The sequence below is a fragment of the Rhineura floridana genome, chromosome 8, assembly GCF_030035675.1.
Source record: "Rhineura floridana isolate rRhiFlo1 chromosome 8, rRhiFlo1.hap2, whole genome shotgun sequence".
Classification (NCBI taxonomy): domain Eukaryota; kingdom Metazoa; phylum Chordata; class Lepidosauria; order Squamata; family Rhineuridae; genus Rhineura; species Rhineura floridana.
This window is the reverse complement of record NC_084487.1, coordinates 32512026-32533072: the sequence shown is the minus strand read 5'-3', so window position 1 is coordinate 32533072 and position 21047 is coordinate 32512026. Positions and strand designations below refer to the sequence as shown.

Below are 21047 nucleotides of genomic sequence, written 5' to 3'. Positions count from 1 at the left end.
AGAGCAGGCAGTACTGAGCTAGATGGACCAATGATCTGAGCTCCTTCTCTTGATAGTCAGCACCCGGTTGGAGCACTCTCTACTCTGGTAAACACTGACAGAAAACAACAGCAGAGAACATCCAAGGCACATGAAAGGAGTTCAGTTTTGCTCCCTACTCGCTTTTGCAGCAAGGATGCTACAGGAATCAGCTGGTTTTGACACCACTACATTTGGAATCAACCAGCTTCAAGCAGTCCAGGCACAGAAGGCCTTTACATCTCTAGTCGTCATGAGGCACTTACTGGGGCAGGGTAGGAGAAGCAAGACACAGCCTGTACTTTCTCAAGCACAAAAACTTTGCTGGAGGCAAAATTCTGCCAGGAATGGACAGCTGGAGAATAAGCCCTTCCTTACTTATGCGGAAAGCTACTGTATACACTCAGAAGGTCCAACATTATCAAACACAGATCCACACGTCTTGTGCAACTCTGTCCCTGCATGTTGCTGCACAGCCCAAGGATGAAAAATGGAAAGGAGTTGTAATACTCTGAAGGGTTAATTTGTTTTCCATCCTATCATCAATTTAATGAAGACATCTAACTCTTATACATGCTCCCTTCTTCCTCCCACCAATTCATATTTCCTCCTCTTTTCCTTAGTTTGCTATAACCGTCATTCCACATTATGTCCTTATTAAGATTAACTGGACTTAAAGCTAACCAGAATTGCCTCCAAACCATTATCTGAAACCATGATTTGAAGTAGGCTTCCAAACCAAGGTTTTAGGTCACCTGGATTCATCTTAACCATGGTTAAGCCTGATGCAAGTGTTAACTTTAAAACTATGAACTTGACAGTTGGATAATATCTTTATAAGGGCCTACCAAAAAGTCACAAAAACATGGCAAGCTTTTGAATTATCCAGAACTCTTCATCAAGCGAAATGTTACACAAGTTAGGGGATGGCTAGATGCAGATAAACAACAAAAGAGTAAAACAATGGTTACAGCAAGTCATAGAAGGCAGGTAGGAAGACATACAAGAGAACAGAAACCTGTGGCACATTCCCACACTCCAGTCTATTACTGCCTGAACTGGATCTGTGTCAGCAAGAAGCTAGCATACACCAAAAATTCCTGGTCCTGACTTAAAACATGATCAAATCAATAAGACTGACTGAAGAGGTCTTTCATTTCACATGTATTAGCTGCACCGCTTTACCAGGAACGCCATATGGTGCCAAGCCTGTAAGGATGCCTTTTGTTTTCTATAGAGCGCTGGCATTCCAAAATAAAGTTACAAAATCTCTTTAAATCCATACCCACTGCTAATGCCATCTGAACATAACAAACACTTGTAAGAAACATTATTTGATTGTGGAATTACAATCTGACCAGGTTCAGCCTAAAAACCTTTTGCATGTTTATTTGGGAAGAAACACAGAGCTCCCAGATCCCCCTTCCTTTAACTCACCCTACTCGCATGTCCTTTAACATCATTCCCTTAACGCCTGTGTCGTGTAAATCGTGTCCCAGCATACAGCTAAAGCAACAGAGAAGACGCCACCTGCTAAAACTGCTACGTGGCAGAAGGCTGCTCTGGAAAAGCACACGCTGTCACTTAGAATTCTTAAGCGATTCCCACTGAAGTCAGGGGCAATCTACTTGCAAGCAAAGCACGCCCGGGAGCAGAGCAGACGTCTGAATCTAGGTTAAACCCGACAGCAAAAGTTTTTTAAAAAAAGATCTAAATTACATTCCCTTCATAAAACGAAGCACAGTGTGCTAGAGGAATCATCCAAGCCATCTCACAACCCGCAGTTAGCATGGGCTTGAATTAGCAATACATGCCCCCTAATATCACCCCTCCTTTCCCCTCCCACACCCTCTAAAAGGGAGCCATTCTGAGCTTCTCCCCCTTTAACAACCCGCGGAGAACCTCCACGTAAACACCGCTCACCTCCTACATTTCCAAGGCAACTTCCAGGAAGTCACATGACCGCCTCTTCTTCCGAGCCGGCGCCGGTCGCGCTCTGCCTCTCCCTCTCGGGTTTTTCTCGTGGTGCATTCTGGGAGTTGTAGTCCTGCGCCTTCCCTTTCGTTTTCAGGTCACAGCCCGCTCGTACGCGGTTTTAGGCAGGCGCTAAACCCATTGCTTTTGCTGGGTTTAGGGGGCCGCGGCGGCGCGTGCGTCCGACTCCGCGTAGGATCGGGCAGCACTGTACCTAGTATCTGACTCTATTCTATCCCTTTGAGGCTGCAATCCTATGCCTGTTTCCTTGGGAGTAAAAATCCCTGTTAAACTTCATGGGACTGATTTCTGAGTAAACACGTAATAGGATCGGTCCGTCAATTTGCCCTGTTCAGAAGATTAAAAATTCCCAATGGGAATAGGTCGTTGTCTTCGTCTTGGGTCGTCAACTCTCGTTCATTTCCTCGAGTCAGATCCGTTTCACTGTTTAAGAATTACACCGAAAAAGTATACATAGAATGCATAGGGCTTAATTCCCACTGATTTCAAAAGCAGGGATATTATTATTACTACCCTCCTCCCCCCTACCCCTCCCCTCCCCGACAAAAGCTGTGGTGCGTTTTGACAGCTGTCTGCCACTTAGAAATCCATGAGCTGTTTTCTTCATCACTGGATCTCCATGCTAATAAGGACTGTACCTGTTCAATGCCTGCCACCTGCTACAGACTTCAGAAAGTTGCATAATCTCTAAATAGGTGTGGGTGAGAGTGGGTGCGCTTAAAAGCATATTCTCACAAATATGTAAAATGATGTCTCTTATTGGACTATTATTACTATTACTATTACCATTATTATTAGTCGCTTTCCTTGCAAAGCAATCCAAAGTGACTTACAACTAACCTGTTACAGGAATGTGCAGTTTTGAACTGCACAGAGCTCTTCACAAATAAAAATGTAAAGGGAGCTAATGAATGTGCTGTAAAAACTCTACTGTTCTCTGCAGATAGTATGGTAGAAAGAATTTTACAGCTCATTGTAGGGAATATCACTGTCACCTTTTTGTTTCCTAGCAAAGGCATCTGTGCTTCTAATAGTGGTATGACAGGCAACTAGTTCCTAATTTTATGCTTGCCCCATTTTTAAGTTCAGTTTAACTGTGTACATTTAACAGCTACATGACAGGCAGAAGACCAACAGGTGGAATCTTTCCTGACATCAAGAAGTGAGGTTACTGGGATATCTGTTGATTTTTCACTTGCTATGTCCCTCTAAAAGAACAGACCTCTTGGCCTTTTTAGAAAGTGGCAACTTCAAGTAGGCATGGCCCATAGGTATAGATCCTGGAATGAAAAAACTGCAAAGGATATGCAAAGTAGGAAGAGAAGGTGAAGATAATAGTTTCTATTGCCAGATCTAAGCAATGGTTTTCTCCTGGGGTCTGGATCTTATTTATTATCTAATCATTATCTCCTGGAGTCTAGAGATCTGTATCAATTACTTGGCTGCTGTGTGGAAAAAAGATTCTCATTGCAGTTTGCAGGGGGGTAGTTCACCATTTTAAAACATTATTCTTAAATCTATCGCTGAAACATATATATTTAATGTTAGCAGTAAATTAGGCTTAATAATGCAAGGAGCATCCTTACCAAAGTAAGGCTCTATGTACCTGCAGGTACATCCTAAACTACAGTAGTAATTCTGAGTCAACAGTGTAGAATGGGACTGGATCATTAACAAAGAGGTTGAGATTTTTCTTTTAAGACATCAGGCCTGTGCTTTATTTCTCTGTACTTGCATTCTCTTGCAGTACTATATGCTTTCTTATAAATAAGGCTTTACTATGTACCTGTCACCTTGAGACTTTTTGGGTATAATAAGGCAATGCATAAACAAAGCCGTAACAACAACAACAAAAGACTAGAAACCGCTAGAGTTAAATTGCTGTAAACTACTCTGTGCTTCTGATTCTGATTGAGAAACTTGTGCTGGCTTAAACTCTTTGTGCAGTGCAATCCTGTGTATGCCTAAGGCTGCAGTCCTATATCGGATCCACTTACTCACTGAAATCAATAGCACTTACTTCTGAGCAGACATGCACAGGATTTCACCTTTTGCTTCTTTATGAGTACTTGATGATGATTCACTTTCTAGCATCATGTATGTCAGGGGTTCCCAAACTGTGATCCACAGGCCACCAGTGTTCTGCGATCTTCGTTCACGTGGTCTGCAGCATGTCTGCATTAAATATTCATATTGATTTTTAACTGTATTTTATTGCTTCCTTCATTTATTATATTGTATTTTCTTGTATTACAACTTGAATTCTGTGGAACGCAAATTGTAATATAATAAAATGCAATATAAGAAATAAAAGACACAATAAAATGCAATAAAAACCATACAGCAACTAACACAGTGCATTACAATTGCTGCAACCGGCAGAAATTCATTAAGTGGACAGCTAAAACCCTCAGCCATTTTCAGGTGGTGGTGGGGAGAGTTTGGGAATCACTTATGTATGTAATTCAAAGAGATGTAACACTTCCTTTGCAGAAGTGGTAAGGGCCTGGTTCACATGAATCCATACACCAGTAACTCTCTCGTGTTTGGTGCTTTAACTTTTCTTTAAATATATATATATATAAGAAGGATCGAGTTGGATTAGCGTCGCTTTACCAACGGGATAGCCTGAAGCATTGAACTTGTAGGACTACATTTCCCATCAGGCGGTAAGAAGAGCAGAAAAGGTGGGAGGGGAATATAAAGAGAGCTATACCTGTTCGTGCAGGTAAGACAAAAGGGGTGAATAACAGATGAACAAAGTTGGCCGTGGAGGGTACTGGTGGTTTAAGAGATTGTAGAGAGCGTTAATGGTTGACTGCGTGGATCAATGATTGCCTCTTCTGGGGTCTCAGAAAGAGAAGTGTTTGCTGGAGCAGAGAGTTGAAAGCGGGGATGGTGAGAAGGGGAAGTAATGATGGCTTCAGGGTTAAGCTCCCTGGGATAAGAGGGAAGCAGCTCTCTATGAGTTTACGGGTGGGGAGAGGTTGGAAAGAAAGGTTTCTCTTTCGTGGTGTAAATCCACCAAGGAAAAATGCAAGACGGTGGGGAGTGAAAAAATAAGGCTTTTTCTCTCTGCTTCTCATGTTAGTCTTAGTGGCTTGCAGTTACATTCCTTCTACCTGTTGATCTTAAATGTGAAAAGGTATCTCCTAACTCCTCTTGTATGATGATGATGGCAGCGTTGGCAAGACATTGGCTGTTTGCTCCAATTCTGCCCTTGCCCACCCCCAGCAGAAGTTGCCCTCTATCTTGGCGCAGTGGACTATATGAGTCAAGCATACGTTTCTCAAGAGTGCCCTGTTAAGGGGTTGCCTTATGCTCTCTCAGACAATATATCTAGCGCAGGCTTGGGGGATCTATGCTAGGTTTTACCCAAACCCTGAGGTCAAGCTACTGAGGGTGCAAAATAATGGCTTGGGGTAGGCTGGGATGACTGAGATATGTTTGGTTCAGGGGGCTGAGCTACCTATCTCCTGCACCCAATGCTCAAATTATGGGAGGAGTAGGAGAAGGGCCCTTTGTGAAGTCCTCAAGCCCCACCCCTGATTCCCACAACTTTAGTCAAATCTTCTTGTCCCCCATAAAAACACTAAGGGGGTGGGGGGCCCATCTGCCCCCGCCCTAATTTGAAAACGAACTACAAGATCCTTATGCTGGGATGGGCTGCATATGAAAGTACAAATCTTTATCAGAGCTAAGTATTGACCCATTTATATATTTTTATTGCTAACGTTAAATAACTGGCAGACAGAAATGCTTGCAAATCACACTGTCTTTGCCTACCCCAGATTTAATTAATTACTCGTAACTCTGACTGACAGGTTCTCCCAGATCTCGAACAAGTGTCTTTCATAGCCCTGCTACCTGTTACCTTTTGAACTGGAGGTGTTGAATGTTGGACCCTCTACGTGATTATCCTTGATTGCCGGATTATACCAACCCCTCCCTCTGTATAGCCCTATCCTGCAAGAGCTGGCCTGCGGAACACACTCTGTCTGCACAAGCTTCTGGTTCTCTGTTCCTTAAGCACTTTTCCCCTGAGGGCTTGCGATGCTCGAGTCCTGAGCCAGAGAACCTCAGACCTGAATGTGGTCCTCCTGGCCTCTTTATCTCACCCTTATGACTTTCTCCAGGCCTGCTTCACACCCTTGCCTGGCTGAAATATGTCCTTGAACTCTGGTGGTAGTGGTTGTTGTTACATTTAGATCCCACCTTTCTTCCAAGGAATTAAAGGTGGCTTACATGGTTCTCCTTCATTTTATCCTCACAACAACCCTGTGAGGTAGGTTAGGCTAAGAGGCGTGACTAGCCCAAGGTCACCCAGCAAGTTTCATGGCTGAGTGGAGATTTGAACCCTGGTCTCCCAGGTCCTAGCCCAACACTCTAACCATGACACCACACTGGCTCTCAGAATTCACTGCAACTTGGAATATAGGAAGCTGTCTTATACTGAGCCAGACATGTGGTCCATCTACCTCAAGAGCCCTGTATGGGGGGGGGGGGATGATGGCAGCGAACCTCCAGAGCTGTGCTTCTCCCACCCTGGATTATTTTGGGGAATTATGACTTGACCTACAATGACAAGCTCCATTTAAATAGTGATACCTTGTTTTAAGAACAGGAGCAATTTAAGAATAGGACCCTCTGAAAAATTCAGTGAATAAGACAGGGTGAGTGCACAACAAAAGCCTCATCTGGAAGATTCCCGAAAAGTCTGCTCACTCAAGATTTCCCCTGACTGAGGGTGGATTTTTCATGATCACAGTCACCCTATGATTACTTAAGTGATCATGAAAGAAACGGCCTGTATAGTAACATGACCCTTGAGGAGTTAAATATTAGAACATTGTATTATAGGCCATAGTTAAATTCCACCTCTTGGACTTCCTTTTGCTCTGCTTTTCTGTATTCTCTACCCAGCCAGCAGCAAAAAAGCAGGTTTGTTTGCCTGCAGTAAGAAGTAAGAGTTTGTTTATTCTACAGTTATTATAATGTGAAGAGCAGGATTGGGTGCTTATTGCTAAAGGATGAAATAACTTAAAGTGATCTGAAAAAAATGGCTACCCTAAGTTACCCTTTACTCTTTTGAAGCACTCACTATACTCACAATCACAGTGGCTATTTTCGTTTTCTTGACTACTTGATGGCAAAGGATGAAAACAACCTTAGAGGAATAGAAATGTTGCTGCATATACCACAATTAGCCAGCTGGCTGGCCACCTAGGTTGTAACTCAGGCCTATTTTCTGATTTTCCCAATATGTTTCGCTCAGCATGAGGCTTTTTCAGGGTTCCTGGACAGAAAAAAAAATCAACCTAGCAATGAGTAAAAATAAATAAATCCAAATGCTTTCCACAGTTGGTTTCCAATTGCTTAATTAGTCCTTTATATAGCAGTTAGTCCTTTATATAGATTTTCCTTCTTGTTGGACATTCTCTTGATTGTCCAACAGGAAGAAAAATCTAAAGATCAGGACTAGAAGAAGGGACTCTCGAGGAGTTAACTCTAAAGTATTTATTTTCTCTCCACCCTTCCCTAAACTTGTAGTATGGACAAGTTTGTTTTTCGAGTGGAATTTAAAATTGATATTCCTAATCGAGCATCAAAGCCAAACGCAGAAGCTCATTGTCATTACCAAAGTAGTTCAGTTTATGAAGAATCAGGTTCAGACCACAGACAAAAGAGGACTGTAGCTATAGGCAAAGTCAAGCTTTTGAGTCTGTTATTCCTGGGGATCTTGACAAAAAAAAGAGTGAGACAATTCAACAGCTCAGACTTCATTCATGTAAGTTAACACACTGTCTACTTGGAGAAAGGGTGAAGGGGGGGGTGTCACTGCCTGTCCCTTCCCCTGGCCTGGCCCTCATGTCCTCTCTGCCAATGAGGGGGATTGGCTGGCGCTATGGACCTCTCTCCCCCAATGCCCCCCTAGAAATGTTGCTGCCCCACCTAACAAGGAACGTTGGCTACAGGGCTGTAGTTCAGTATTGTCTACACTGACTGGCAGTGGCTCTCCAGGGTTTCTGGCAGGAGTCTTTCCCAGCCCTACCTGGAGATGCCAGGAATTGAACCTGGAACCTTCTGCATGCAAGGCAGATGCTCTACTGGAGGGGTGTGTGTGTGTGTGTGTAAACCTCTGATTAACAGCCTTCTGTACAAAGCTAAGAGTTGCATCCATTTCCCTGCCCACTGTTGCCTCTGTCCACTGGCATGTGGCCCCCATAAGGCTTCCCATGCAGGAATGTGGCCCTCCGGTTAAAAAAAAGTTATCAACTGATTGTAGCCCCACGTGCTTTAGTAACCTCTGGACAGGACTACTGTAATATGCTCTAAGCGAGGCTGCTCTTGAAAAGCACCTGGAAATTTCCGTTGGTCCAAAATGTTCCTGTCAGATTGTAGTCGGTGCCTGGCCAGGCAGAGCAGGTTTATTGCAGACTAAATCACTGGCTTCAGTTCTAAAACTAAAAGATTATTTTCCCCCTTCCCCCTTTAGACTGTTGTAGTGGCCTACACCAGTTTATTATTGAACAGACCTGCTGGACAACCAATGGAAGCCCTCTGGCAAACTCCACACACTGCTTTGCCACTCAGTAGCTTAGTGAAATTTTCCATTGTCTTTAACCATAACAGCTAATAGACGATAACAAGTGGTAGCTGCAATAAAATGTTGCGTTGTGGAGTGCTTCTGTTCTGGGTTTCCAGCCACTTCCATTTCTTTCTCCTCCCCTCCATTTAACATCAGCCAGCTCTGTTGTCAGTGGCCATTGGCTGTGGTGGCTCTTTTGCTTCCTTAAGTGTTCCTCCTCCTTCACCACCACCACCTAAAGATAGTTTGTAACTTCTGCAAACTTCAGGGTTCCTACAAGCATTCAGATTACTCCCATGTGCTTGTGGTGCTGTTTCAACTTGATAAGCATTGGCACATTTAGAACTGAGGTTGTTATTTACTACATATGATTTTTTTAAAAATAGCTTTTTCCTGCATTTTTCTGTAGAAAACAATGATAGTGGGTGGAATTCAGAGGGTATTGCTCTGTTGACAGAGTATATCTTTTTTTTGGGGGGGGGAACTACAGGAGGGAGGAGGAATAATCAAAAATTCCTACCTGTTCTGCTGACAGATGAGAAGGCATCCATCAGCAGAGTGGCATTCACTGGATTTGGCCCAGTCATCTCTTTTGGGTGGTTCAAAATTATCTGGAAGGACATAAGAAAGCTTTTATTTGCCACCAGGCTTCTGCAAAGCAAAAACAGTTTCTGTAATAGTCAGCTGGTGATCTATTTTAATTTTTGTGTAGTTTTTATTGTATTATAACTATTGTAAACCATTTTGATTTTTTTATGAAATTGAGGCATAGAAATATTTTTTTATAAATAAGTTCCTAATAATTAAATGCTGTGCATGTTTTAACTCTTTGAGTTCATTTTTCACTGCATTAATCCAGGGCCAGGTCATTTGGGGCTCAAGGAGATCATGGCTTTTGCCAACTCTGAGATGGATGAGGCCTTTGACTACTTGTTCAAGATCATTCTGATCGGAGACTCTAACGTGGGGAAGACGTCCGTGGTCCATCGCTTCAAGTCTGGGCAGTACCATGCAAAGCAGCAGAACACTATTGGGGTTGACTTCACGGTGCGTTCACTGGAGATTGATGGCAAGAAAGTGAAGGTGAGTGGTATAGTCTCCTACTGGAATGGTGGGCCATCGTCGTGCTTACCAACATTTCACTGGGGAAAAATAGGGACAAACGTGTAACACTCCAACACTCAAACTGTCATGAAACAGGAGAGAGCCAAGGTAATGCCCACAACACTGTACTTACGAAAACCAAGGACATAAGTCAGGAAGCTCAACAGGAACTTTATTGTCTCCAATAAGAATAGAATAGACCTGGTAAACGTCTGACTCAGGCCAGTTACAACTAGGTCCAGTACCATCTAGCAATTAAACAATATATTGACAGTAGCCACACATATCCCAAGGAACTTTGCCCATGTTCCACCCTTTATTGCTGAACCTTGTTAAAGGTTATACTCTGCTTCTGTATGCTGTTTGAATTTACTCTGCCATTGGCTTCCTTCCACCAACTGTGAAAGTTAGGAGGATGATTGTTCTTTTGACTAAAGCAGGGGTGGAGAACATGTGGCCCTCCAAATGTTGAACTCCAGCTCCCATCAGCCCTAGCTATCATGGCCAATGGACAGGGATGATGGGAGTTGTAGTCCAACAACATTTGGAGGGCCATCCCTGAGCTAAAGCTCTGCTAAATTAAACTGCCATAGGACCATTGTTTGTCAAAATATACCTCTTTGGCTGCAGTGTCGGAAATGGCAAGCTGTGAATTTCATGCACGTGCATTGTCAGAGATGATGAGATTGAGCTTCTGGAGAGCTTGAAGAATGGCGGCTCTAGAGAATTGCACTAAACTTTTAAACAAACCTTTTCAAGAGGCAAAAAACAGTGACAGACATTTGCCAGGGAACTAGACCTATGCAACAAGTAATGCCCTCGTCTGTATTAAATGATATGAACCAATTGAATGGGCCAGGGTGGGCATCATAAGGCATGTACAGATCTGCCGTTCTGTCACTGTACCCTCAGAAACTAGCTTCTGCATATGAATCTCCTGGGATTGGAACGTAGGTGCCCAGATTTTGGAAATGCAAGTATTTTAGTATTTTAGTGCACTACTATGCAGGATAACTTGGAAGTAAAATCCCCACTGTTTGCTTGTGCTTACTCCCAGGTTGGGAGGCAAGGATCTGTTAGTTTCCATTCTCTACGTTTCTCATTTTTCCATTTTAAATTCAGAGCTCCACATTTCTGCAGCAATTTGTGAATTTTGTTTTAAAAAATCCTTGTGAAAATTCTTCAGTATTGTTAGAGCAAATTTCTCCTAATAAACACATTTTGGTATGTGGTTTTGATTAATGTACACATTTTTTGCAAGCAATTTCTCCAAGTATAATGCATTTTTGTATGCTATTTCCATTTTTATGTACTGGTTTCCTCAGTGTATGCATTTTTCTAAACATTATTTGGTTGAAGAACTGCACTGCAAGATTCAGATAAGTGCGAATTTTAATGGCTGTGTTTCGGTTCTCATTATGTTTTGGAAAGTGCCAATTTGATAGATTCCACTTTCAGTGCAATCTGAATCAAAATTCTCCTCCATTCCTTCTCCCAGGGAAGCGTGCAAAGGATTGCTGCCTTGGTTGATTGGCTGGTTGGGCTGCAACCTGAGGTCCATCTGCTTCTGTTTGGGGCTCCTGTGTTTGTGGTGTTTCTCTGTAAGAGAGAATGAAAGATATGGCTAAGAGCAAATAAAGTGGCCACATGCATTGCTGTAAAAGAGGGAATGCATTACCAAAGAAGATGGCAACAAACACAGATTTGCATATTTTCTTTTTCTGTGTAGATGCAGCTTTAGAAATCATTACTATCATTTAAATACAAATACAGTAGATGTCAACGTAGTGAGGAAGACTGTGCCCAGGTGACTGTGTGCTATCCAGGTGCTGCCTGTTGCTGGGCAACTTCAAGGCCCCTGCTGCTCTCTCTTGTTAGGGATCTTTCTCTTCAAAGCAGATGTGGAGCAGACAACCCTTCAATTAGAGCAGGGATGTGGAATCTTTTCTACCCCCCATGGGCCAAGTCTGACAGGTGGGTAGGGCAAGCTACCTATCAATTACCTAATGTCAGGTGACCCACTCTTGCCTGTGCAGTTTGAAAAACAAATTCTGCGGGCAAAAGCACAGCACTCTGCAAGCCCCATACCCTCACTTCGGACTTAAGCTGGCATAAACTCCACTGGCTTCCCATAGTTAGGATTGCTCCCTTACTTGAGAGCAAGTGCTGTTGAATGAACACGAGGCTTACTTCTGAGTAGATGCATAGGACTGCACTGCATATATGTTCGACTAGGTTGATCAACTGGTCAAAAATTGTCAGGTTATGATGATAATGCCTGGAATATCTGCAAGATGAGTGTGGGTCTAAAAAGCTTGTTTGTGGATAAATATGACTGCAGTCTGGATATTATATTTCAACTCGCTGTGCTTTCTGTTTATAAAGCTTTTGTTGATTTGAAGGACTAGTCCCTGGGAGAAAGCTTCATTTCATTGTGTCCCCATCTTCCCCCTCCTTCCCACTTTCAGATACAGGTGTGGGACACAGCGGGCCAAGAACGCTTCCGGACAATAACCCAGAGTTATTATCGCAGTGCCCACGGCGCTATTCTTGCCTACGATATGACCAGGAGGTCCACTTTTGAGTCAATTCCTCATTGGATTCATGAGATTGAAAAATATGGTGCAGCTAATCTGGTCTTGATGTTGATCGGTAGGTGATGAATTCTGCCACCAGCAGCATGAGTTTTCATGTCTGCTTTGTCTTGGCCCTTCATTTTGAGACATATTTTTAAAGCTAAAGCAAGAATGTATGGCCCTTTTTTCAGAATGAGGAAAAGAGAACCAAAGGAAGTGGAAGAACTTAAAAGAACACTTAGGCTGAGTCTACTCTGACAATTTAAGTGTTCTTTTAAGTTCTTCCATTTCCTTTGGTTCTATTAATAGGCTATTACGTTAAGGATCCAATTCTAAGCATACTTTCTAGTAAGAAAATCCCATTGAACTAAATGGGAATTAATTTTAAGCAAACATGTTTAGGAATGGGCTGTTACAATGGCTTCATTTGCATGTAATTTTAAGTCAAACCGTAGCTTGGAGAGAGTGTATTAGTACTTAGCCCTGCTGCTGTTGCACTACTCAGAGCTAAGCTATAGTTTGGCTTAACATTATGTGGGATCCTGGGCTTATTCCCTCAAACCATGAGAACAAAGTTTGGTTACAGCTTGTGGTTTGTTGGGAGTGAGACAAACCAGACGCTGGGTTTGTATGCAACACTAAGCCAAACTATGGCTTAACTCCTAGTAGCACAGCAGCAGGCCACAGTAGCAAGGCCACCATGATTTTGGCTCTGGATACCTGCACTCTTGCTGGTTCTCACTAAATCATATTTTTAGGACATTAAGAATTTTAATAGCAATCCAGTTGTTGAATCTGGGAAAAACTAGTAAGAATTGCTTAGTTGAAAATGTAGAAATGCAGGCGAGGGAGTAAAGTGACAATTTGAGGGAGTATTGCCTACAACAATGCATGAACATAAGAAGATTCCTACTGGATCTGGCCAAGGGCCAGTCTAGTCCAGCAGCAGGTTCCCACAATGGCCAACCAGATTCCCACAGGAAGCTCGCCAGCAAACCTGAGCACAACTGAATGCTCTCCCCACCTGCAATTCCCAGCAACTGGTATTCAGAGGCCTCTGACAGTGCCTGCCATGTAGCTAAATAACATGAAGGAACCAGCTGTTTTGGTATGAACTGTGTGCCAATTAGATGTTTTTGGGTCGGTTCAAAATATTCTCCATGTTACTTTATAATGTATCCATCACTGAAACATTTTAAATCCAATTTAAAGGGAACAAGTCGGATGAAGCAGAGAAGCGCCAAGTCTTATTTGAAGACGCTTGCACACTAGCAGAGAAGCATGGCCTTCTGGCTGTATTGGAGACATCTGCCAAAGAGGCCCAGAATGTTGATGAGGTCTTCATATTGATGGCTAAAGAGCTGATGGCTAGGAATACCTTACAGATGCACGGGGAGAGTGGCTTTTCAGATAACATCCATCTAGACACCAGGCCAGTAGTGGCCACTCAGGCTGAGAAGTCCAGCTGCTCATGTTGATGAGATGTTTCATGTAGAAGAAGCAACTGGGGGTGATTCCTGGGACCTGTTTCATTATGAGAACCTTTCCACTAGCCTCATGTTGCCACCCTGATGTATTTCAGCCAGGCAACGTTGGCTTAATGTCATCCTTCAGGAACAAAAGCCATGCTCTGTTCCGGTGGTCAAAGCAGGTTGCAATGGCTGAGACTGGCAGTTGCCTTTGAAGAGAAGAGCAGAAAAGTCTTTTGGAAGCCACGTGTTTAAGTGGACAGTAACTACTTTTGATGGAAGCAGGTGGCCATCTTCATGCCCTATTGGGCTTCTGTTGGTTTCCATCACTGTCTGTGTAAAATAATGGTGGGTTTACTTGTTGGCTACTATAATCCTTCTTGTATATATTTAGCTCCAGATTGGTGGGGCTATTTGATGACAATGGGCTGCTAGTGTAGTGAAGTGTTAAGTGTTAGTGAAGTGTTTAGAAAGGTCCACACCATACATTTAGAGTACATCCAACAGACATTTAACGCACACAACGTCCCCCAAAGAATCCTGGGAACTGTGATTTCCCCTCACAGAGCTACTCATTCCCAGCACCCTTAAACTACAGTTCCTATGATTCTTTGGGGGAAATCATGTGCTTTAAATGTGTGTTGGATGTGCTTTAAATGTAGTTGTACCAAGCAACCTGGTGCTTTTGTAGCAATCTCAGAAACTTGATTAATCTAGGAAACTTGACTGGTTTTTGGCAATTTACTTAGGATTCTTCCTACCTCTCATTGCCATCAGTGACTAGTGTTTATAAAGATGTTTAATGAGGGATTTTTGCGTGCCTTTGTTTCCTTTACTCACTCCGACTGATTACAGACCCTGTACAACCAAGTGAGTGGTTCTCGATGGTAAAGAATTCAGAATTTTTATGAAGATGTTCATAAAATTGACTGGGGTTGTTACACCTGAATTTTCCAACGAGATGTGATTGACTGGCTTAGAGCTTGTTAACATAAAATGAACATCTCAGCAAAGTGGTTCAGGATTAATCAACATAGACTTTAAAAAAAATAAAAACAATGTTGAAACTGCAGCCACCAAGATGGTGACCCTTTTTAGAACAGGTACACAAACTGTTTTTCTTTCTTTTTATTTTGTTTTATTAAAAATTAAAATAATAAATAATATTTAAAAAGAGGGGAAGGCAGGATTATTTTCTTGGCAAAATTGTATAAACTGTTTATATTCACTAGTCAGTGGCTTTAATGTCTAAACTGGGCTAGGGAACCTATGGCCCTGAAGATATTTCTAGATTACAATTTGCACCATCCCTGACCTTTGACCACGGTGACTGTGGCTGATGGGAACTGGAGTCCAACAGCATTTGAAGGGCCGGACAGATTCCCTGATCCATACTCTGAATGTATAGTAAGTTCATTTTCAGTAAGTGTATAGATGAAAGTTTCTGCTTCCATTCCCTTTCAAAAACTACTTGAATTGGCCTGTATATGTATCAGTGCTTGGATATCCATGGTGGGCGGTAAATTATAGATCTCATCCTCTTTTGAGAACTATGTAAAAAGGTTGTTGACTAGTTTTAATAATTGGTAGGCATGGGATTGGACTAGATCAGGGTTCCTGTGTCCTGTGGACACACATGGAATTCTGAGTGTTCTGGATGCCAGTTGCAAAATGGCTACCATAGGCATGAAAAAGGCAGAACATAAAAGTCAGCTCAAAAGCAAAAAATTTGCATGATTTTTACATGGGATTTTCCCCAAGCCACCATCAGTGGGCATGGAATGACTGTTCGTGTGTGTGGGGGGGGGGGAGCAGAAAACTCTGGAGGAGGAAGAACAGAATGGATCAATCAAATTTTATTATGCGGTCATAGACCCAATATACAATTGATTTAACAGGGGGTAAAAGGATATGTTATAAAATAGAGCTAACAAAGCTCATATTAATACAGCATTAAAATAAACATTACTTCTTATGTATAATTTGGGCAGCAAAGATGAACTTAGCAGCAGATAGGGTGGTTAACTTGTCAGTGCCTGCCAGAAAATGTTTCAGTAATTGGTCAACAGGCCTGCCCGGGAAGCTTTTCATAATAGGATTTAGGTACCTAAGGTGTTCAACATTATAGTAGGGACAAAGAGAACGTGAGACAGTGATTTGACGTCTACATTCCTATAGTGGCATAGGCGGAGTTCGAGAGGTATACCCTGGAAACAGCCTTCTAAGAGTGAAGAAAAGAGACAGTTAAAATGAGCCCTGGAGAAGGCTAGACGATATTGAGGAATAGTCAGAATTTCCAGGTAGGTGGCAGGATTAGGAAATGTGGATTTAAATCGGAATGGGTAGGGGAGCAGGTTTTAGCAGCATCTGACATTGAATTTTGAAATAGATGTCCTTAATCCGGGTCTCGATGGTCCGTTGGGCTAATCCAGGCTCTAGTGAGGATAGAAAGTCCACTGAGAAGCCTAGTGTGGCCAGTTTGGCAAGTAATGTTTTTGACCATGTGCTGGAAAAGACGTCCTTTCAGAGGAGATGTAAATGTCCTGAGGCGGGGCTTGTGTAAGCTAATTTGGTCCAATATCTGAAAGCTAAGGACCAGGCAAGGGATTCAAGTGAAGGCAGTCCGGACTCTAGGCGGAGGCTGGCGGCCGGGACACATCAAGGTACACCAAAAATTGATCTTAAAAAGGTTGATAAGATTGATTCAACCTTGGGGTCAAAACTCTGGGCCCAAAGTGGAACACCATAAAGGAGTTGGGGAAAGATCTTAGATTTGAGAACCTGAATGGCAGCAGGTATATACTGCCCACCCCTAGTGTAAAAAAAACAAAGAATGGCTTTTAGTGTGTTTCGGGCAGTTTGGACAGCGGAGCATATATGAGCAGACCAAGAAAGAGAAAAGTGAAACATGACCCCGAGATATCTGTATTGCCTAACCTGGGCTATCTTCCGGCCATTAATTGTCCAATCGGGCACTGATGAGCATCGGGAGAAGACCAAGATTTTGGTCTTGTTAAAATTTATAGTTAAAAAATTTGTAGCACAATAGGACATAAAGGTGTGGAAAAGCCGTTTCAGACCAATTTTGGAGAGGGATAGGAGGGCATCATCATCTCCGTACAGCAGCAGAGGGCATTTCAGGTCAGCCACCTTGGGGGGGATGAAAGGCAGGAGAATGGCAACATGTACTCAGGTTGTTTAAGAAGAGGTTAAATAGTACTGGGGCTAGAACACAGCCCTGTCTGACCCCCTTGGTAACGGGGATGGAGTTTGTTAAGATTCCATCGGCGCTGCATCGAACTCAAAGAGAAGTGGATTGGTAGAGGTGGTAGATAAGAACAGAATGGAAAGAAGCAGCTGGACTTTTGAATAGAAAGTACTCCACTGTTTTGTCGCAGGTTCCACTTGTCCTTTTTAAATGAGTATGAAGGAATAGCACAGAAGTAGAATGCAGGCACATCCTTCAGAAGTATCTGCTACTGTTTTACCATCTACCACCAATTTACCAAAGACCAGCACTCACTGAGGGTACATCTGGTTCATAGGGTGCCAACTGGGCACATCTGGATTTTTGAATTACTGCTATGGGTGCCACTCCTTATGGGCACTTCTCTCACCCCTCTCCAGGATCATCACCACACACATAGAGAGCCAAAGAGAGGGAGCGTAAACATGTACACAGTTCACTTTTCTGTGGGATCTGGGTAAAAACTGGATCCAGTAGAATTAGTCTAAGCCTTGAAAAGCACATAGACGTGAAAGAGGACGTCAGAAACAACATCACTCTTCCAACTTCCTCCTTCAGCTCTATGTAATTGCTAAGGGAGAAAAAGGTAAACACCCTCACTACCTCATGATCAAGGGAGCAGTGAGTGATAGGGAAAGCTCAGAGGCTTTGTGGGCACTTGGGAAAGACCTCAAGGGCACTACTGCATGCATTGGTGACCTCTGATTTAGTCCAACATTCTGTCACCAGGCAGTTCAGGGCAAGAAAGACCAGCCCTCCCCTCATATGCACTCAGTATCGACTATTCATAGAAATACTACTATTGAGCTGGCATGTTAAAATTCAGTTGCATCAATCATGGGGTAAGATAAAGTCTAAGGCAGGGACTACAACCATATCCCATGGCAGTGAATGCCATAAGGTGCTGTATGAAATAGTACTTCACTTTGTCTGTTTCAAAACAACTGGTCTTCAGCTTCAGGCCATGACCCTGACCTCTCATATTATGAGGCAGGAAAATTTCTCCCCCTTCTTGGTGCTTGAAGGGAGCCTCTTTGGACAAGTGGAAAAGATCAAAGCCCTCCTATCTAAATTGGCTGACAGCGACAGTTGCTTGTTTTCCACCTACTTATTTTCCCCATTACCAAAGCTGCTTGCTGTAAGTGTAATTAATGCAGATATCAAACATGTATTTGTAAGCTATGAGTCAAATGGGTGCAGACGTGAAGTATCTGGGCTTTCTCACAGCGTGTCACTAGACTCACCACACAATATGCCCTGTTGTGAAGTAACCCCCAAATGCCTTCTAGGAACCTTCTTCTCTTGGGTCCCATCTGCACTATACATTTAAAGCACTATGATTCTGTTTTAACAGTCATGCCTTCCCCCAAAGCATCTTGGGAACTGTAGTTTGTTAAGGGTGCTGAGAGTTGACAGGAGGCCGCTAGTCCCCTCAAAGAGCTACAGCGCTCAGAGTAGTTTAACAATTGAAATCTCTTCTCAGGGAACTATGGGAATTGTAACTCTGTGAGAGGAATAGGGGTCTCCTGTCAACAAACTACAGTTCCCAAGATGCTTTGGGAGAAGTCATGACAGTTTAAAGTGGTATAATCCTGCTTTAAATATATAGTGCAGATGGGGCCTTGGTCTGTACTCCCTCCCCCCAACACACACACAACCAGAATAATCTACTCCCTTGTGTGCTCTCTTTGACTCATCCTGAAATACTCCAATAGGTTAATGGAAGCTGGGTAGGTTAAAGGTGATAACAATGACATCTTAAGAATCCTTCCTTTACATTATTTGTATTTTGTTGATGTACCTCTCAAATCCTTATCTGAATGTTAAGTTTTGCAATCACTTAAAAACCCACACCACTTTAAAACCTGTTATTTAGGACACTAGTGCTGAAAATGAGCTGCTGCCATCTTTGGCAGATCTGCATTTTGGTAGAATTCACCTAAGCTTCTTTCAGCTCCAGATTCTGCTACATTACAGAATTGCTGCTGGCTTCACCAGTAATTGCAGAAATTCCCAGCTTGGTAGAATGTAGGCTGGGATATCCTGCTAGATTGTTGGGTGATTGCAGTAGAGCAGCAAAGGTGTCTGACTCACAACTGTTTAACAATAGCCATGGCAAAATGAACTTCCTCACCTAAATTAGGCTACTGAAATGGAGAGCTAACCAGGAACGAACTTTTCTGTTACTAGGATTGTGAGCTATGTTCTGGTACTGAAAGCACATTTTGAGGCTCAGAACGTGCTTAGAGGGGCAGACTGTTCTTTAATTCTATGTCTTTTTGCAACTGACTCTAGGTGGTAGGTCTTGGGATTCTTAAAAGGCAAAGTACATCTGGCAAATGTGAAATCTCGCCACCCCTTTAGTAAGGCATGTGAACTGTCCTGGGGCTCCACTAGATGATTTTGCTGCAGATGGTGGTCTCTGGTATACCATGTGGGTTTATATAATCAATTCTAGGGTACATGGTATGTCCAGGCCTCACCTCCCATATGTAGATCTTACAGACTCAAATCAGTGAGGCTCCCATCCATGTGAACTGGTAGGGTAAGGCAGGGTACACATTTGATTAAACAAATGTGCAGCAAGGATTTCTGGAACCTGGCAACAGAAGAACATCATAAGAGGAAGCCCTGCTAGATCAGGCCAGCGGCCCATCTAGCTCAGCATCCTGTTCTCACAGCCTATGGGAAGACCACAAACATGACCTCAGCACAATAGCACTATCTTTGAGGAGGTTGATAGATCATGCCATAGTTAAAAAAAATGTATCTTATATTTAATAAAAATAGTATTCCCTATAACATTGCAATTAATTGAGACTATATCTTGATACTAAGCACGAGGGATGGAAATATCCAGGGGACTAATAGCCACTGGTGCCTAAAAATTGGAAGCAGAGACTGGCACCTGAGTTGCTGCAGAGGTCAGCCAACACATTTTTCTCCTACGTTTCACAGATTTTGTTTTGCACCCCTTATTTGAAAACACAGAAATTACAATCAAGGCACATATTTAAAATATAGAAGGTCCAAAGTTGAAAACAAATTTGCGGTTTTGCTTTTTTTATTTGGGAAAAGTGCGTCTTACAAAAGGCAGCTGCAAAGTAACACAGACTTCAGCAACAATTTCTGATTCCATTTAAAAGTGAAAGAAGATGCAATTCAAAGGACAGAAGCAGCAGAACAGTTTAAGGACAATCCAGCAGCATTAAATGTAATGGAAAGATAAAATTCCATTAAAGGGGGAGGAAGAAGTGGGGTGGGGGGGAGAGAGAAAGGAGAGTTTGGTGGCAGCTGGAGTTTTTTCTAGCAGAACTGGAGCCTGATTGTGAGGCTGTTTGTCCTACAGGTAAAGAAGTAACATACACATTATACAGCCAATAAGAGTTCACTTGCCACCGCACTCCCGTCCCCCGTAGTTGAGGTAACAAGGGCCCTTTTAAATAAAAAGGCAGAAGTGTTTTCTTGGATAAAACAGTGATTATTACTGATGATCTGAAACTTTGCAAAGATGAAGGTAGGTCAGGGATCCCAAAATATTGGTGTCCTAACTGGGTATTAGGTTGGTCAGAACCCTCTTTGGATAACCATGTCCCCATACTTGTGCTGCTCAAAAAGAGTGTAAAGGTCGCTGGGAGGATATAAGAGTGCTGGTGTCATTAAAGCAGATGCCTATTACCAAGTTAAACTAGCCAGTTGAAAGACCATTTCCAAAGAATTGGTTGAGACCACCACACTTGCTTCAAAATCCAGTTGGATGTCTGACTTCATGCACCGAAAAAAAGGGTAAGGTGAAAAGCGGGTGATGGTGAGAGAGAAGAACAAGGGAGTGAAGGGTTTAATACACACATATACCAAGTTGCCCAGCCCTTGGGATACAACTCTGCATTTTATTTGTATATACATACATAGCAAGGTCTCCTTTCACACACACACAAAACACATTTGCCTTTCATGCCAAACGGTAAAAACCCGGAACATTCGCGCCTGGTTCTGGTTACACAGTAGTAAATAGTAATGTGCAAGTAAACAAGTGACCAAAACCACAA

General features: G+C 42.7%; 2 protein-coding genes across 8 annotated transcripts in view; one reads left to right on the top strand and one right to left on the bottom strand.

Moving 5' to 3' along the window:
• Positions 1 to 2011, bottom strand: part of SLC37A3 (solute carrier family 37 member 3) — a 36383-nt gene extending 34372 nt beyond the window's left edge. The window contains exon 1 of one of the 3 annotated variants that reach the window (XM_061638803.1): positions 1942 to 2011. Coding sequence is in view for 2 of the 3 variants with exons in the window: in XM_061638801.1 (XP_061494785.1) it covers positions 1456 to 1520 (65 nt within the window). In the remaining variant the exon portion in view is untranslated. Of the gene's footprint in view, positions 1 to 1455; positions 1859 to 1941 lie in introns of those variants that run through there. The other 2 variants (XM_061638801.1, XM_061638800.1) reach the window with 2 other exon arrangements.
• A 2436-nt stretch (positions 2012 to 4447) lies between these two features.
• On the top strand, positions 4448 to 14882 carry RAB19 (RAB19, member RAS oncogene family). Of its 5 annotated transcripts, none has more exons than XM_061638798.1 (4): positions 4448 to 4682; positions 9462 to 9685; positions 12175 to 12358; positions 13495 to 14882. In XM_061638798.1, the coding sequence occupies exons 2-4, from the start codon at positions 9491 to 9493 to the stop codon at positions 13758 to 13760; spliced, it is 645 nt and encodes a 214-aa protein (XP_061494782.1). In that variant the 5' UTR covers positions 4448 to 4682; positions 9462 to 9490; the 3' UTR covers positions 13761 to 14882. The 5 variants fall into 5 exon arrangements, with proteins under 5 accessions (XP_061494782.1, XP_061494780.1, XP_061494781.1 ...); XM_061638796.1 differs by having other exon boundaries at positions 4448 to 4741; XM_061638797.1 differs by lacking the exon at positions 4448 to 4682 and adding an exon at positions 4748 to 4789.
• Positions 14883 to 21047: the final 6165 nt, after the last annotated feature.